Source organism: Mandrillus leucophaeus, unplaced genomic scaffold (genome assembly GCF_000951045.1).
Source record: "Mandrillus leucophaeus isolate KB7577 unplaced genomic scaffold, Mleu.le_1.0 Scaffold484, whole genome shotgun sequence".
Lineage (NCBI taxonomy): Eukaryota > Metazoa > Chordata > Mammalia > Primates > Cercopithecidae > Mandrillus > Mandrillus leucophaeus.
Genome location: NW_012105187.1, coordinates 1,746,783 through 1,766,315, shown reverse-complemented (window position 1 = coordinate 1,766,315; position 19,533 = coordinate 1,746,783). Strand labels below are relative to the sequence as shown.

Here is a 19,533-nt window from a genome sequence, read left to right as displayed (position 1 = left end):
AATAACTCCTTGATTTGCCTCATTATGATATAATGGAATGACATACCATAATGCAACTCTGAAACATAATGCAAAATTAAGTTGGTGCCAGAGGCACCAAAGAAGCGTTATTCATCCACAGGCTCGGTTCCAAAGAAAAGTTTCAGGGATAACAGACTTCCTCCTTGAAATTCATGCCAATGCCTTCCTAGTAAAAAATCAAGGCAGCTAAAATTCCAAGGGGGTTTACTGAACAATCTAGCTATCCACCCCAGTGGGAAGTCATTCTGTAATAAACTGCAAGCTTTTTTTTAAGGGTAAGAGAAAAAAAAAATGCTGTATCAGTTAAAAGAAGCTGCCAGAATTGAGGGTTTCACCAGCAGCAGATTTCTAACAGAGGTAAGGTGAGGACACACATCCTAATATGCAGAGAGGCCAAATGACAGAAGTCATTTTGCAGTTATGAGACTTCGGGACTCAAATAAAAAGTGGTCATTATAATGAATTTGTAATAAGGATTATGCTTTCAGAAAGTGGCAATATTTTTCCATTACAGGAAAATAATAATGGATGGTCCTTCAAGAAAGTATGTAGCATTTGAGGATTAAATCTCATATCTAAGAATATCTGCAGAGACGTTCTAAAGAAAGAACTAGTTCTGGTAACCCTTTACTCCAGAATTAATATTAAGTCCTTTTCCCAAGGCACTAGGGAAAACGAGGGGTGAAAGGGCAGAGAGAATATAAATGAAAAGAAATTCAACTAAAAAGTAAAGAGGTTATTCATAACATTGGCAGGTTACAATGTAAAGCGTGGAAAATGGTGATAAATCCTGCAAGTGGATGGATTTTGCAGATACGTGTGTGTGTGTGTGTGTGTGTGTGTGTGTATTTGTTTGTTTGTTTGTTTGTTTGTTGTTTGAGAGAGTCTCGCTCTGTCACCCAGGCTGCAGCACAGTGGTGTGATCCTGGCTCACTGCAACCTCCACCTCCTGGGTTCAAGCGATTCCTTTGCTTCACTATGCCTCCCAAGTAGCTGGGACTACAGGCACACACCACCACACCAGCTAATTTTTTGTATTTTTAGAAGAGACGGGGTTTTGCCATGTTGGCCAGGTATCAAACTCCTGACCTCAGGCGATCTGCCCACCTCAGCCTCCCAAAGTGCTGGGATCTGCCCACCTCAGTCTCTGCTGCAGGAACACAGTTAGCCTAAGATAGCTTACCCAATCTTTTAACAAATACTTACTTAGCACCATGTACGAGGTACCAGGTTAGACCCTAGGGATATACCAATAAACAAAACAAAGTTCTCACTTTCAGGGAACTTACTTTCTAGTGGAGGAAAACAGACAGTAGATAATCAAAGAAAACCAAATACGCAATAGGTTTACTAGCATTAATATAGCAAGTGTTTTAAAGGAGGACCACTTAGTAGGTCCAGGAGGTGAGATAATAGCAGCTTAAGCGAGAGTGGTAACAGTTGTAGAGAAGTGGTAAGACATGGACAGATTCTGGATGTATTTTTAAGGAACTGACAGGGTTTACTGATAAATTAATTTGGGGGTATGAGAAAATGGAAGAACAAAAACTAAGAGATTACAGCAAGGTTACAGGATACAAGGATAATATACAAAAGTCCACTTTATTCCTATATATCAGCAATAAACAACTGGAATTTGAAATTAAAAACAAAACATCATTTACATTAGCTTCATAAAAGATAAACATTTAGGTATAAATCTAAAAATATTTATAGGATCTATGTGAGGAAAACTGTAAAACTCTGATGAAAGAAATCATACGAGATCTAAATAAATCGAGAGATAGTCCATATTCCTGGATACCAATTCTTCTCAATGTGATCCACAGTAAGTGCAATCCCATTCCAAATCCCAGCATGTTGTTTTGTAGATATTGACAAGCTGATTCTAAAATTGATACAGAAAGGCCAAAGAGTCAGAATATCCAACAAAATGTTAAAGAACAAAGTGAGAGGACTGATTTTATCTGACTTTAAGACCTATTACAAACCAGGCACAGTGGCTCACACCTGTAACTCAGCACTTTAAGAGGCTAAGGCAGGTGGATCACTTGAGGTTAGGAGTTTGAGACCAGCCTGGCCAACATGGTGAAACCCTGCCTCTACTAAAAATACAAAAATTAGCCAGAAGTGGTGGCATGCACCTGTAGTCCCAGCTACTCGAGAGGCTAAGGCATGAGAATTGCTTGAACCCAGGAGGCAGAGGTTGCAGTGAGCCGAGATCGTGCCTTTCCACTCCAACTTGGGCACAAGAGTGAGACCCCATCTCAAAAAAAACACACAAAGAAAAAAAAAAAAGACCTATCGTAAAGCTATAATAGTCAAGATCATGTGGTATTGCTTAAGGAATAGATACGTCAATGGAATAGAATAGAGAGCTCAGAATTTACCCACATAGTCAGTTGATCTTTGACAAAAAAAACAAAAGCAATTTGATGAAGAAAGAAACATCTTTTCAACAAATGGTGCTAAAGTAACTGGATATTCACCTGGAAAAAATCAGTCTAAACACTGAACTTACATCCTTCATAAAAATTAACTCAAAATGGATCATAGACCTCAATGTAAAATGCAAAACTATAAAACTTCTGTAAGACAAAATAGGATGCCTTGGATTTGGTGATGAGTTTTTAGATAAAATACCAAAAGCATGATCCAGGAAAAAAATATTATATCAGATTCTATTAAAATTTAAAACTTCTGTTCTGCAAAACACAATGTTAAGAGAATGAAAATATAAGCCATGGATTGGGAGAAAATATTTGTAAAACACATATCTGATAAAGGACTTGCATTCAAAATATACACAGAACTCTTGAAAGTTAACAAAAAGAAAACTGAATTTAAAAATGGGCAAAAAATCTGAACAGACACCTCATATGTGGCAAATAAGCATATGAAAAGATGTTCAACATCATATGTCATTAGGAAATTTCAAGAAGTTAAAAAAGCGGCAATGAGATGCCACTGTGTGCCCACTAGGGTAGCTAAAACCCAAAATGCCATGCTAGCAAGGATACATATTGCTGAGTGAAAGCCAATCTGAAAGGCTACATACTGTATTATTCCAGCTATATGCCATTCTGCAAAAGACAAAACAACACAGAAAGTAAAAAGTTCAGTGGCAGCCAGGGGTGGGCTTGGGGGTGAAGAGAGGGATGAATAAATGAAGCATAGGGAATGTTTATGGCACTGAAACTATTCTGTATGTGACGATGAATACATGACATTATGCATTTGTCAAAAACCATAGAATTATGCAATTAAAAAACCCCTAATGTAAATGACAAATTTCAGTTAATAATAATGTATGAATATTGGTTAATTGTAACAAATACACCTTACTAACACAAGGATGTTAATAACAGGGGAAACACTGCTCGACTGGGACTTAGATGGGAAATCTCTGTACTATCTGCTCAATTGTTTCTGTAAATCGAAAATTGGTCTAAAAAATAAAGTGTGCGTGTATGTGTGTGTGTGTGTGTGTGCATACATTTTAAAATGACTCTAAGGTTTTTGGCCTGAGCTTCAGAATGAATACAGTTGCCATTTATTGACATAAAGAAAACTACAGAAGGAGAAAGTATAGGAGCAAATCAAGATTTCTTTTCGGACATGCTAATTTGAGATGCCTTTTTAGATCGCAGTAGAGATGTCAAGTAGGCAGTTACATATATGAGTCTGAAGTTCATGGAAGAGGGTGAGATGGAGATAAAAATTTGGGAGTCATCAGTATATCGATGATATTTAAAACCTTGGAACCACATGATGCTGCTTAGGGAGTGAGTATAACGAAGAGAAAAGCTCAGATGACTGAGCCCTAGTCACTGAACCTCCTCAAATCCCCAAATTAGGTTCTTGCATTAATAGCTAAACATCTATATCCTTACACATTTGCACATTGTAATTGGTATCCATTACAGAAAACAGAAACAAGCATTACAATTCCTAATATCCCGACTCAATCTTCTCACCTTTGTTTCAGGATTTCCTAAAGATTTTGTAGTGGCAAACTCTTGATTTAACTTTCTCTTACCTTCGACTTCCTTAATCCTTAAGAGGTTGCTTTTCCTGAACTGTTGCTTCCCAGGAGGAGAGTTGTTTGTTTGTTTTTTCATATTTTTTCTATGTCTATCTCTCCTTTCCTCCACTCCTTTTCTCTCCATTCCCATCTCTCTTGTATCACACATACTCACTCCTCCTTCTCCACCCACCCCACACCAATCTAGGGCTTCTCACCAACGGCAGGCAGGTACTCTCTCTGCCATTACTACATACCCAGTCATAATGAACTATTGGCAAATTTCAGGCCCTCTCAGCCCTCAATACCTTGCTCATATTATTACTTTAACCAGGGCATCCATTCCCATCCTTGTTCCTTCTTCCTGTATATTTCAAACATCTTGTCCTCCAGTAAGTTTTCCCAGACTCTCTCATCTCTTTATCCCACCAGTCGAAGTTAGGTCTCCTCCCTCTGTGGTCTTCCTCAGTACCCTGCACATATCTGTCATTACATTTCTCACACTGGATGTAAATGTCTGTCCACCTCAGCTCTAGACTGTGAGCATCCTGTAGGCAAAGTCTATGGTATTTTGTACCCCTTGAGCCCAGGCAGCCAATAAATAAATAAGCAACTTAGAAAATACTGGAATAATTTGCAATTTACCTTTTTATTCTATCCTAAAACCAAATTTTGCCTCTAGATAATATATAATTATGTTTATATTCATTATATTTAAATAAAAAGTATAATTAAATACATTTATAACATTTTTAGTGAAGGGTAAGACCAGTAAATAAACTTTTAATTTTCCCTACACATCTCAGTGTATTAAAATATTAGTTTTTTTCTTCTCCTCATGAAAACACAAAGGCAATGGATTTAAAAATAAATAATCTGTCCATTTATATTATCTGGGTTACTGCTGTGATAACACAAACAGCTAATAAAATGTTCTTTAATCATGTCCTTTAAAAAAAGAAAAATTACTATTGACAGCCTTTAAAAGCTATATTGGGAAAAATTAATTCTGACAAAGAAAAAATAACTAAAATTCATTGGATTCAATGTATGAGAAAAAGAGAGTACATTCTTTTGAAAACAACATTGAGGGAAATAGGATGTGATATACATTAATAAGCTAAGCATCATATTAAGCAAAGCAGCTCAGGCTAGGAATCCTAACTTTGGCTCTGACATTCATTTCTAATGTGCACAGAATTATTTTCACTTCTCTTAAGGCATAAATTCCTTTAATTGTACAATAATCTTGCCAAAATAAGTTTATTCAAACCAACTTTTAAAAGCTCTTAGACTTTTAGCTTCATGGTAGCTGAGCTTGCAGAGGAGCAATTTGGTAATTGAATGTTTACATCTTTTTCTAAACTTCTCAAGTAATATGCGAATGCCAAGAAGAACTTTTGAAATATTTTTGTCTTAGATAAGACGGCTGAGTGTATTCAATTTAGAAAGGTTACCAACTGCCATGAAACAATAAAAACAAAAGAAATGCCACTATTTGGGGTCCTAGGGGAACAAAATGGTGATGGAAGAGGCTCCATTCTCCCATCTACTATTCTTCTTTGACACTGAGAAGAAAGAACCATTTATAATTTCGTCAGGTTTGAAAGGATGAATGATTCACATATTACTAAAAAAGGAACTACAATCCTCTGGGGAAAAAAAAGGAGATTAAGTTTTAGAAAGCTGTATCTTAACTGTGCCTGGATTTTATAATTGTATAAGACATTTCACTTCGCTCAGCTTTTTTTTAAACTTATATATAACCACAGATGAGCTTAAAATACGTCAACTAAGGTTTTCCCACCTCTTGTATCTTACTGAAGAAACAAAATTTACATTGGAATTGGGAGGTGACATAGAGCCTATGAGGGGGAAAATAAAAAACCCTACCAGTAGTTAAAGATTAGAAAATCATTTTGTTCCCTTATCATTTGAGTCCCTGTATAAGTCACTTAAGATATTTTCCCATTTGCAACTACCTGTAGTACTACTACTATTACAGAAAAGTGTAATGCTATTATCCTAACTTCGGTATAGTATACTTCTACCATTTAGGGTACTCAATAAATACTAACGGACCCAAGGTGGTCCAAAGTGAAGCTAATCAGGCTATCTGAACATAAATTTGACTTCATTTGCAATCTTAGCACTGAAAAAGATAGGTCACTAGTTTTAGTTTGTATTCCTCTTGTTGTCTCATCTTTAAATCCATCAGATCTCTTTCATCTCTGTGTATCTATGAATATGATTTTATATCATTGCTGTGTCTGAGGAAACTGTACTTCTACAGTCATTTACCAAAGTTGCTTCATGTATTCCTTAGATTCAATATAGCATAGAAACAATCTAGAGTACTCTCCATATGGATGCCATGCAAATATACAATTTAATATGGCATTATAATGCAAACTAAAAATTATTTTACATTAGCTTTAGGAAGTATTTTTAGATGAGAGAAACATGAAACACTAGCAATTAATTACTTCATAATCCATCAGCAAAATCTTCCCACTAGATAAACAGAAATGGGCACTTTATCAATTGTATTCTCCCATTACAGATCAGGAAATAACATTAAATCAATATTTTCATAAGGACTGTTACACACAAGACCTTCTGAAACCTGAAAAACATGACAAAGTGTTTCAACTGTGATCACATACCATATATAACTGCTTTAGAGAAAACATGAATCACAAACCGTACTTATGCTCAAAGTAATGCATTCACTCACAGTGATTCAAATACACATTCACCCTGTAAAGGAATCTGTCTACTCTCTTGCCAGAAAGTATGTATACAAAATCACCAGGTCTAAAGCCTGGGAAAGTAAGTGGGAAGCCAACACTAAAAACTGTTCAGGTATTCTTAGAAAAGCACACAGATATAATGTTAAACACTGCCTAGAACAATTACCTTTTAAGGAGGCAGAAAATACATATACACCAAAAAATAAATAATAAACCATATAAATATACATGCCACTCTGCCACATAACAGTCAAGTGGTGACTGAAACAGCGGGACTATTTGTCATCACTAGGGAAATATTTTATAACTAAGTTGTAGTTAACTATGTAAATGACAGACTTTGGTCCAGTTTTACAAACAACAGATTATAAAATTTGTCTCCTACAATAAAAGAGACAGTTATCAGGCCTTATGTGCTATGCTCTTTGTAAATAATAAGAAATTGTAGCTCCAGGAAACTGCCAAGTCCTCTGGCTCTACAGCTACGTATGCCACCCAACTCTCCTACTAATAAAAATGTTATTTAAGGTTTTTTGAGGAATACGAAGCATTTTTTAAAGCACTATATTCAAGCAGCTAAGAAGCAGAGTCTAAAATGGTGATTTACAACTGGTGTGCTGAGGTTGGTTGTGCACTATGTGGCAAGTAATTCGTTTCTAACAATAGAGTACTAAAGTTGGCAGGGTATTTTTAAATATAAAACTAATATTCCTGATAATATTATCAGTCTCACCAGTGATATTCCAACATTTTTTCTTGAGTGAGAGTCAAAAGACAAAGTTAGCGCTAAGAGGTCCTGGGAACAATACATGGGCCAAAGCCCATTATTATTATAAAAGAAAGAATAATGGCTACTTTTGGGGGGAAGAAAGATTATGATTGGGATGGGGCACATTGAAAAGTTTGTGAGGTACCTAGAAAAGTTCTATTTCTTGACTTAGTTATAATTACAAGAGTTCTAGATGTTTGCCTTATAACTCATTAATCTATACATTTGTATTGTGTGGTTTTCCGTAACTAGTTTCATTTATAATAAAATATTTTTAAAAACCAATAAAGCAAGAGAAACTCTAATAGCTGTGAAGCTAACTGAGACCCTGGTACAGCTCACTTAATCTTTTATTATCTTTTGGAAAAAGTGGGGGTACAAATAAAAATACACTTTTAACCTCAGCATTTTGTATGTAAAGTTAGGATAAAACAAACACCCTGTATACCACTAGAGATTTTGTTGCTTTTAATGAATTTAAGCAACATTTAATGAACGTCTACTTGTAAAAATATTTTGAAATACTTTGAAATTCTGTAACATTCTCTGCAAATGCAGAGTATTCTTAAAGTCACATAGAATAAACAACAGCCTCACTTCCTTGCTTAAAGCCCTTCAATGACACCACCCATTTAGCAGTAATTTTCACAGTGTTCTTTATGGAAAGCTAAGACTCCGCAGACATGCTTCAGGGGCAGGGCATCATGTACAGATATGCAGATTGTGCTTTGCACAAGGGTGCCTGGCACAAGTGGATCTAAAATCTGGCCTTTGTTGTTCACCAAGCCTTCAACCTTAGTGAAGAGACATTTTTCTTTGTATGTCGAGAAGGAGCTCCTTTTCCTAAATTGTTCAAAGACTCTCTAAGTGCTAGCTGTAGTTCTATTCAAAATTTCCCCATTAAACAGTACCTTATTTTTGTCAAACAATAAAAACAAACTGTCTGAAAGTCTTCTTCAAAGTTAAGACAAATCACAGACAAACACATTTTATATTTGTAATTCCCTGATTTACAAACATACTTGAGCATTCGAGTTCCTCTTCTGTGAGTTGCCTGTTCATATTCTTTGCCTATGTTTCCCACTGGGATTTTTTTTCTGAAGTCACAGAAGCAAATTCTAAATTAATCTGTCAGTTATGCACATGCTATAAATCTTCTCCCAGTCTGTGAAAACTTACACATTGCAAGTGCAAGTATAAACTAGTAATACCCCTTTTGGTAACAATTTAGCAATAACCAGTAAAGATGAAGGGATAGGCCAGGCCCAGGGGCTCGCACCTGTAATCCCAGCATTTTGGGAGGCCAAGGCGGGTGGATAACTTGAGGTCAGGAGTTTGAGACCAGCCTAGCCAACATGGTAAAACCCTGTCTCTACTAAAACACAAAAAATTAGTTGGGTGTGGTAGTGCATGCCTGTAATCCTAGCTACTCAGGAGGCTGAAGCAGGAGAATCACTTGAACCTGGGAGGCGGAGATTGCAGTGTGCCGAGATCGCACCACTGCACTCTGTACTCCAGCCTTAGCAACAGAGCCAGAATCCATCTCAAAAAAAAAAGAAAAGAAAAGAAAAGAAAGAAGTATAAATGTCCCAGCTATTCTTAGGGAAACTTTCATACATGAGTACAAGGAGGTACTCACAAGGCTATTCATTAGAATACCATTAGTAATAGCAAAAAAGTAAAAACAATGATGGCCTTCATAATCTAAATAAACTTTCCCATCTAATTTTCCATCCTTTCCCTCTTGTTTCTGAAATTTTATTCATTCATTCATTCATTTGCTGTCTTAAGGAATATTACTATACACCTACTGTGACTAGACACCATGCTAGGTAGGCAGTCATGCTTAATTACTTACAGTTGTCCTACTAAACCATGGTCTCTTACCGGCTAAAGAGACTTTTCCTGTCCTTCCTCTGAGTTTTGACATAACTTTGTACATAACCCTGTTAAAGTACTTATCAGTACTCCATTATCCTTGTTATTCAATTATCTAGCTACAAAATAAGTGAAGGCAGTCCCAAATCACACATTCAATTAAATATCTGAACAAAGGGCAATTCTGGTTTTTTAGATTCCATCCAACAATTATCAAAAAAAAAAAAAAATGTATTTTCTAAGCTAATATTCAGTGCTAGGATACTACTTTCATGAGGATGTCATGAAAGTATTTGTTCATCATGGTATCCCCAGCACCTAGATCATTGCCTGACACGTAAGAGTCACTCAATAAATACTTGTTAAGACCAAAAAGCCCAAGCAATATTATCTGACAAATAATATTTAAAAGTGAAAACAGAATCATTAATTTATGTAGATGTTTTATCACTGAATAAGTAAAAGCTGTTTTCCTTCTTAAATAAAAAGTATTTTTTCTTTCATGATGAGTTACCCTCACATCCTCCCACCAAATACTTTTAGGACATGTCCCAGTGAATTTCTCTGCTATACGAGGTTATCAGAGACTCAACATCAATCATTTTCTTCTCTGTGTTACTAACACAGAAAAATTCCCACATTAACTATGAAAGGCTGGAATTGCAACATTACTGTTAGACATATAACATTTTATATCATAAAATACACTAAAAGTAAAAATAGATAAAAGTATGCCTACTACCTAAAAGATTGCCCTGTTAAAGACTGAGTAATGAAATCACACATACACACATTTCCATTTGTTAAAATGTTATTTGCATAGTTTGAGTTGAGAAAATGTTATGCACTAAAAGACATATAAATCTAGTATGTATCAGGCCTCATTTGTGCTATTTTCTATATTAGTATTCTACTGTATAGTATAGTTAAGAATATTTATATAAAAACAAGACATAAAGATTTAAGCTCTCTCAGTTATTAAATGCAAGAGCATCAAAATGGCTTACCAAATTATCACTCCAACTAATTCTACTTGAAGAAGAAAACAAGCTTTAGCCATTCAAGGTAGAAAAGCATTAATTACCACTTGGAAAATACTAGAAATTAACAATAGAAACAAATTTGTACTTCTAGACTTATGAAATGATTTTGATTAAAATAGGCTATTGCTTTCATTAATTTTATTTTTTAGGAAAAAATGCAGGTTAATTTCAAATAGTAGCTCCTTGTCCAAACAAATAATAGAACATTAATACTAGCTAGGACAATATTTGTTACAGTAATTAAAAGACAGAAATAATGAGTTCTCAGGAATGAATTAAGACTCTTGGATATAGGATGGCTTGAAAAACATGCTAGTAAAAACTGGAAAGTACTAGTGATTAAATCTGATGTCAACGCTAACAACTATTTGTAATTCTCAAACACAGAAAAAACCCCACAGTAAGGAGCTTCTCAAAGAAGCATATGAATAGACTGATATATTAAAAAACAATTCTCATTATGAATCATAAATCCAAAAAATACTTCATAGAAATCTGCAAATTTAGTTTAATATGGCTTTATGAAATATGCACAATGAAAATAACCAGTTATAGTAGCTTTAATTTAGAAGGGATCTTGCATGTACTGGTAATCTAAATCCCTCAACGACAAAAAAAAGACAAGGAAACTGAAACCCAGAGAAATTAGGTGTGTTGCTAAGCATCAATCAAAATGTTAAGTGTCAGTCCCAAGACTAGAACCCAGGTCTTAAGACTTTATAGTCTAGGGTTCTTTCTATTAGACTGCTATATATTCAGTTATAGTCAGCTAGAAAAAATGTAAGTATTCATCGACGGTATTCATGCTGGAATTTAAAAGGCTTTGCTCTTTTCCCTACTTATATGCCACCCAAATAGAGCTGTGTTTTCATTTGTTCATTCTTCCCATACCCCAGTCTCAGAGGTTTACAGCTCCCCTTTACATGCCCAATATTACTCTCTTCCGTTATCCTCTTGAATCCATCCTTCCTCATCTCTCAAGAATCTTGCTCCATCAATAATTGCCATCTCTTTTCTATTTTCAGACTTTCTGTAGGACAGCTCACGTGGCAGCTGGCTTCCTTTATAGCAAGCAAGAGAGAGTGCCCAAGATAGAAGTCCCAGTCTTTTGTAACCTAATCTTAGAAGTGACATCCCATCATTTTTGCTAAATTTTATTCATTAGAAGCAAGTCACTGAGTCCAGATCTCACTCAATGGAAGAGAGTTATACAAGGGAGTGAATACTAGAATTATAAGAAGCCATCTTAGAAGCTGCCTGCCACAGCTTCTAAAGAAGAAATGCGTAAGGGAGGTTTGCTAACCAGATACTAAGACTTCTTACGAAGCAAGCGATTAAGCGATGTGGTATTGGCAAAAAGACAGATAAAATGACTAATGGAATATAATAGAGAACCCAGAAACAAATTAATGTATGTTTGGAACTTTGGAAAATGGCAGAGGTGATATGTCAGATAGTGAGGAAAGGAGGGCCTATTCAGTAAATAGGGGTAGAAAAAGTGGTTATCCACATGGCAATGGTATCCCTAACCTCCTCTCACACCATTAAAAACAACAAGAACAACAGAACTCTTAGTGAAAATATAGGTGAATATTTTTTAGACCATTAGATAGAAAATATTTCTTAAACTAGACACAAAGACGTTGATTATAAAAGATGGATAAATATGATTATATTCAAATTAAGAACGTTATTCATTGAATGACATCTTAAGATAGTGAAAGACAGATTTAAAAACTGGAAAACACAATCAAAAAACTATTAGTGTCAAGAATATATAAAGAATTCATACAAGTCAATGAGAAAACGAAAAACAACCCAACAGGCAAAAGATATGAACAGATATTTCTTATAAATAATATATATATAAAGAAATATTCAGTATTATGAGTGATAAAAGAAATGTAAATTAAGACCACAGTGAGAATAATCCATTCCGTTGGCAAAAATTTAAAAGTCTGACAATACTAAATGTCAGAGACAATACACCTCCAAAGGATCTTATTTACATTGCAGGTAAAAAGTAAATTGAGGCAACCACTTTGAAAATAGTTTGAAATTATCTCCTAAAGTTAAACATTAGCAACACTCCATCATTGAGGGAGTGGATGTGAAAATGGGGGTATAACCACACAATGGAATATTATGTGGCAGCCCAAAAAATGCACAAGAATGAATGAATTTTAGCAAAATATTAAGTGTATAAGGTCAGCCTTAAAAGATAAGGTTTTTAAATTAAAGTTAAAAACATCTAAAATTTAAAACTTCCCAATGAACATGGAATTCAGAATGACAGTTACCTCAGGTCAGTGAAAGCACGTTAAGGAAGGAACTTATAAGATTAGATGTTCGTTATTGTCCAAAATCTAGTTTTGCTCTGGGTGATGGTTACAGAGATACTTACTACACTATGAAAAATAACTAAGTAAATAAATAAACACCAAGCATGAACTAATAATGAGAGTATGTCATGAAACAAAGACATGTTTAATCCAATGCTATGTACCTAAGTTTTTTAAAAAAAGGTCCCACAAGCTACATGAAGCTTTGATTTCAACTTGCATGTTAATCATGCTCTTCACCAACTCCTATATCAAGTATGATTTGTATGATATGGTACATCTTATAATATCTGTTATTTCAAACGTAATGGTCTTACTTCCCTACCAAGAATATAAATATTTCTACCATACATACTGTCTCTGAAAAGTACTGACTATAGAGTAAGTGCTAAATACTTGTTAAATGCTTGATATACTTTGTATATTTGTTCCTGCCCAAATCCCATATTGAACTGTAATCCCCAGTGTTGGAGGTGGGGCCTGGTGGGAGATGTTTGGGTTATAGGGGTAAATCCCTCATGGCTAGGTGCTGTCTTCAGGACAATGAGTTCTCGTGAGATCTGGTCATTTAAAAGTGTGTGGAACCTCCCCCTCAACACTCTCTCTCTCTCACTCCTGCTTTTGCCATATGATGTGCTTGCTCTTGCTTCATGAACTTCTTCCATGATTATAAGCTTCCTGAGGCCTCCCTAGAAGCCGAGTAGATGCCAGCACCATGCTTACTGTAATGCCTGCAGAACTATGAGCCACTTAAACCTCTTTTTTTTTAAAGAAATTACTCAGTCTCAGGTATTTCTTTATAGCAATGCAAGAATGGCTGCATATAACACTCATATTTAACTTATTCCTCAAATAGCCAAGAGTAAAGCTATGAAACCTGCATCCTAAATTTCTTTAAAAATATTATATCACCACATTTAATGTTTCCTACTGCTTTACTTGGGAAAGGAACTTAGACCAAAATCACCTTCTCACCTGTTATGGCTGAGGGAAGCAGTGATGGGGGTAGGCACCACAGTCTGTAACCCCTCCCCTTCTATCTCAGTACCAACAAGGCAGATGAGCTGGAGTTCCGGTAATCCTACACAGTTTACTTCATGCCAGCTTTTGCCTGAAAGAACATCATTGAATGGACAATAATGTTTATTAAATACAAAAGATAAAAACTCCAAACTTCTACCTAATACTCAGCTGAGTAAATATCACTCATAACACTACCTCCTATCTTTGCTTTTCTAATAGCTTCTGTTACTCAGTAATTCCCAATGTAAATAAATAAATTGCAAAATTAACAGCAAATGCATAAAAGATTGCTTATTATAATGTTAAGAATGCTATATCCCAATCCAACCCCCAAATCCCTACCACAGTCCCAATAACAAAACAATATAAACAACTTACTTTCCATGAGGTCCAGGTAAACCAAGAATGCTATATAAACTTGAGTGGCATCTCCTATATCTAATTCCATCATTTCTAAATACTGAAAATAAAATATAATTGTCAAATTGAGAAGGAAAAATTATTTAATATTTTCTTTCAATCAACAAGTAGTCATTAAGTATATATAATCTATAAAATTCTTCTAGGTATAGTGGAAGTTAAAATGCAATATAAGGTCTTAGAGATCGCTGTCTCTAAAGAACTTGCGACTGTTAAATACATGCACACTTAAAATTGTTAGGCAAATAACAATATATGACTGTAAGTGATTAAAAACCGGTAAACGGAATAAAAAACATGACACAGCAGGTCAGAAGAGCTCTACTCAGAGGGATTGGTGAAAGATTTATAGCAGAGGTGGGATGGGATACAAGTTGAGCACTGAAGAACATTATGATTTAAGTAAATGGAGAAGTAGAGTAATAGGGCAGGTAATCACACAAAGGTGGGATTAAGCCACATACATTCAAGGGCCTGTAAAGAAACCTATCTGCCAGCAATAGAGAAACCTTTTTAATAAAATTTGTGTCGGGACATGTTGGTGGGTACTGTGTACCTCCCTAGCCTCTTATTTGCATATGGAGAGAATCTGCTAGAGTATCAGTCCTAACCTCTCTACCCACTCTTTCTCACTTTAAGAGTAGGGAATTATTTCATCATTAGATTTTTTAAAAGGGATTGACAAGGAACTGGAGAAAGCTGCTTCTTTCAGACTACTGGTCAGCATAAGGGGAACACTTTCCAGGGGCCTACACCTGCAGGAGAATTCTGAGGCTGCCCAGCTATGCCAGTGACTAGGTGGATATGCAGGGCTAATGCTGAGTTGAATTATTAGCAGACCTGCATGGGGACAGGCCTAAAGTCACATTCTCCCATCAGCTTCCGTGTAACTGGAGGATACAGTTACAGGAGGATAAGGGTTATTAGTTGTCTACTTCAAACATGTTTTGAAAATAACACCCAAAACAATTTTGAGCCAGGTTACAAGGCCTTGGTGGTCAAGCTATACGTGTGATTTTATCAGTATGGAAACACTGAGGATTTCTAAGCAGGAGAATAATAAAATAAAAGTGTGTTAGAGGATAATAAGTCTGATACCATTTTACTGGATGAACCTACATAATTTTCAAATTAACAGAAAGGTGAAATTGGAAAAACAAACAGCCCCTATTGCTTTATTACTTCTTTTCTTTTTCTTCTAAAAATTAATCTGATCCTTCAAGAAGAGAAATCAAAAGGGGAGATTTGATGGTCAGGGTGCATACAGCCATTAACTTGAAAAAGAAAACAATCTACAAGTATATAAACCGAATAACAACACCAAATCTAGATAAGGTTTTAAAAAGTTGTTACTGGTGTTTCATTTATTAAGTACTTATATAGTGCTCTCTGTATGTTGAATGTCTTACAAATATTAATTAATTTAATCCTGTAACAACCCTATAAGTAAGTATGGACTATTAATATCCCCATTTTTCAGGTGAGGAAACTAAGGCATAATGAGATCAAGCAATTTGTGTCAAATTACAAGGTTGATACGTGACAGAATCAGGATTTAAACTGAGTCTGATTTTGAGTTCACGCTCCTAACCAATATGCTGCCTCTGCATGTTATTGTTTCCCTAAAAGGGCACTAAATAATATTTCCATGCTATTGTTTCTTTTTCTCACCTTTTGGGAGGATGAAGGGGACAGAGTAGGAAGATAAAATTAAGCAAGAGAAGCTGAAAAAGGTTAACTCTTCAAACTTATACCTTTAAATTTTTTCTTGACTGCTTTTAGATGATTACGAATTATTGCTCTCTAGCAGAAGAGCGCAATTCTGTTAAAGTACCGTACAGACCAGTTTTTGAGATTCTTACAAAACCCACATCTCCATTCACTGCCTGTTCACTGCTTGGAACCTTACTGGTACAAGGCAGTAATGTCTCAAGCAGAAGCAAGCAAGGGACTATCCTTATCTCGCTTGCTGCTAATGTAGAAAAAGACACGCAAAATGTGAGTAGCTCTGCATTGAGCAAGAACCTATTCAAACTTTCGAAGAAATCTGAAATACTAAGAATCTGCACCTTCAAAATAAAGATGCACTCTGGGCCCAAGGCTAAGTGTAAACGTGACTGTGCCTAAATCTTTATCATTATGGACCCGCAGACCTTACCCATTGCCCACAAATTGTCTTGCATGGTTACTGTGAGGATTAAATAAATTTATCCCCCAAAGGGGATTTACCTAGACAGCAAAACCTGTGGAGCTCTTATTAGGGATCTCCGGCTTGAGAGGGGCGGAGTTACTGTCTGGCTCTCCGTTCCAGAATGGCTTTGGCTGGGGGGTTGGGAAAGTGTCGGGGGATAGTGCAACTTGTTTAAACAAAACCGATGCTGCCTGAGGCTGGCAGTTGTGCACACCGGTCCCCCTCGGTAAGGGGGGCGCGCGTCCTCAGCTCTCCCGCTGAGGGAGAAAGAAAGACAGCTGCCTGGGAGTTCTCCCCGGGTTAGGGGCCTGGACGGCGCCCTGCTCCTCTCGCGCCTCCTGACCTTAGGGTGGGTGCCCATCCAGGCGTCCTCGGGGGCCCACGAGGGAGCTCCGCCGCCGTCGCCAAAGCCGCGAACGCCGCCCGGACCCAGGCCGCTGCAGCCGGGGATCGGCTCGGAATCGCCGCGCTCCTCCATGCCGGCCGGTGCGGCGCTCCCGTGGTGCACCACTACCCGCGCCCGGCCAGAAGCAGCGGCGCGCGCGCCTGTGGGTTCCGCTTCCCCGAGGCTCGCAGCGGCCGTGCGAGAGGGCTCAGAAACTGGGAGGAAAGTTGCATCAGCCCCTCCTTCTGACCGAGGTAGCTAGAACCTGCGCGAACGCTCTCTAGTTTCGCACTGCGTTTATTCAAATCTGAACAAATTCTAGCGTGAAAAATATTAAAGAGTAGCCTGCGCCCAGAAGCTCTTAATCCTCTTTAAGTCAGTGCTGCCGATGACTCTCTGAGAAAGTTGGGGGATACATACGTCCTCTTTGCCTTCAGCAGTGGGGTCCTGGTTTCTGATTGCTGGAAACGGGAAAAGCCTAACTCAGTGCCCTGACATAGAACTTTAAAGTAGAACCATAGTTTCAGGGTGGACCCACGTTTCAGGATTAGAGGAAACACGAGTTGCTGAATGAGTGTTCAGAAAGGTAGGATACAAACTAGCATAAGCATGTGATCTGGAAGCCAAGGATGAGGAGTTTCAGACAGGCAGAGTAGCACATTTTAAGTGTTTTTAAATTTACTGTGAGTGAAATGGGAAGCTATTGGAGGCTCCTGTCATATTTTCATAGGATCACTCAGACTGATATGTTAAGGATAGACTGGAGGGAGCAAGGACACAAACAGGGACTGGTTAGGAGGCTATCACATTGAACAGGACAAGGGTTACTCAAAATCCAAAGTCCCAGGCAGGACATAACTTCTGTTTTCAACCATGATAGACTAAAACCCTACTGGACCTTCCCCCAGCAGAAAACAACTTGGACACAATGCAAAAAGCTGAATATACTAGAATGTGAACAGTGGACTGGTAGGAAGGGCAAGCTTGCTTGAAGATGAGGAATTCCACTTCAACACAATACAAAAAGCTGAATATACTGGAATGTGAACAGTAGACTGGTAGGAAGGGCAAGCTTACTTGAAGATCAGGAACTCCACAGGAAAATTCCTTTCTCTTTGGCATTTAGCTTGTGGCAAAGTGCAGTCCAGAAGTCAGGCTCAGCAGTACCAAGTGTGCATGTATAAAACTTGTCAGTTATTCTTATCTGGAGAAGCAGAAAAGTGAAGACAGAAAATTTTGAATTCTGAAGAGATTAAGAAATCCCAAGGAAGGAGTCAGAGAGTGGATCCCCAAACTGTCAACCCACATCTCTGAGAGATCCTGAACCACCCAAAACAGAATCACAGCAGCTCAGTTAAAAACAAAAGATCTGAGCTGAGACCAGAGTTATCTCCAAAAGGGAGAGAGTTTTCAGTTAAAATCTAGCCAGGAAAATTACCTACTAATACAAAGGAAATAACACCCATCAGAGAAGAATAATAGAATCCAGACTCTCTCCTTAACACTCATAAAGTCCATAATACTATCCAAAACTTTCTGACGTATGAAATTCAAGGAAATGGATTGCATACTCTAGAGATCGACCCTGAGACGAATCAGATGTTGAAACTGACAGATAAGGATTTTAATGTGGCTATTATAACTATCCTCAATGAAGTAAAACATGTTTTCAATGAATGAAAATCTCAGGAGACAAACAGAAAATCTCAGCAAAGAAAAAGAAAAAAAGATTTTTAAAACGAAACAAATTCTGAAAATTGAAAATTATAATTTTAGAAATAAAAAATTCACTGAGTGAATTTAACAGCCAAAAAGAAATTACGGAAGAAAAAGTAGGGAACTTGAAGATAGAGCAATAGAAATTATTAAAAGTAAACAACAAAGGGAAAAATTATCTTTAAAAAGTGAGTAGACACACAGAGATTTGCTGCACGTCAGACAATCCAACATGCATGTAAATAACAGAAGTAGAAGAAAAAAAGGACAAAAAATTTTTGAAGAAAGATTTCCCTAAATTTGATGAAAAACATTTACCAATACAAAATGCTAAATATACAGCAACTAAAATAAACACAAAGAAGTCTACATTATAATAAAACGATTGAAAGTCAAAAAGATAAAGAGAAAAGCTTGAATGCATCAAAAGAAATAACACATCATATACAGGGAAAAGAAGGGCATCTATTATTGAATGAAATATAAAGCCACACATGAAGATTCATATGTTGCCCTCAAATATATTACATTTGAATGAGCGTTTGCCACCACAAAGCAGCTACTAAGCCCAAAAGAAGAAAATGGCACTGAAATTAATAGGGTCATTGAAGCACGAAACAATGACACTAATTCAAGTGATTGGAAGTGAATAAATTTCTCTGACTCCTAAAGATCCAAATCAATTCATATGATGGCGTTTTTTAAAACCTTAAGAGTATTTTGTTGCTAAACTGAGTAGAGGGAAAATTTTGTAAATCAGTAAGGATATCCAATGTGATTAGGGACTGTATGAACCAGCCTCAAACATCTTCAGGGGAAGAATTTCAGCTTATGTTCAAGAAAAAATAATTGGGGGTATGGAAAACTAGAAGGATGAAGAAACCACAAATCAAAAAAGCAACAGATAAATGCCATCCTTTGGCAAATAGATTAAATACTGTTGCTTAGAAAAAGCATGGTACATTCAA

At 36.6% G+C, this 19,533-nt stretch overlaps 1 protein-coding gene across 6 annotated transcripts in view; it reads right to left on the bottom strand.

The window, feature by feature from the left end:
- Positions 1-17,041, bottom strand: part of TSEN15 (TSEN15 tRNA splicing endonuclease subunit) — a 24,156-nt gene extending 7,115 nt beyond the window's left edge. For all 6 annotated transcript variants that reach the window (XR_001007715.1, XM_011995352.1, XM_011995353.1 and 3 more), the window contains exons 1-3: positions 16,808-17,041; positions 14,232-14,313; positions 13,806-13,941 (exon numbers count right to left, since the gene is read on the bottom strand). Coding sequence is in view for 5 of the 6 variants with exons in the window: in XM_011995352.1 (XP_011850742.1) it covers positions 13,806-13,941; positions 14,232-14,313; positions 16,808-16,942 (353 nt within the window). In the remaining variant the exon portion in view is untranslated. The remainder of the gene's footprint in view (positions 1-13,805; positions 13,942-14,231; positions 14,314-16,807) is intronic.
- Between the last annotated feature and the right edge of the window lie 2,492 nt (positions 17,042-19,533).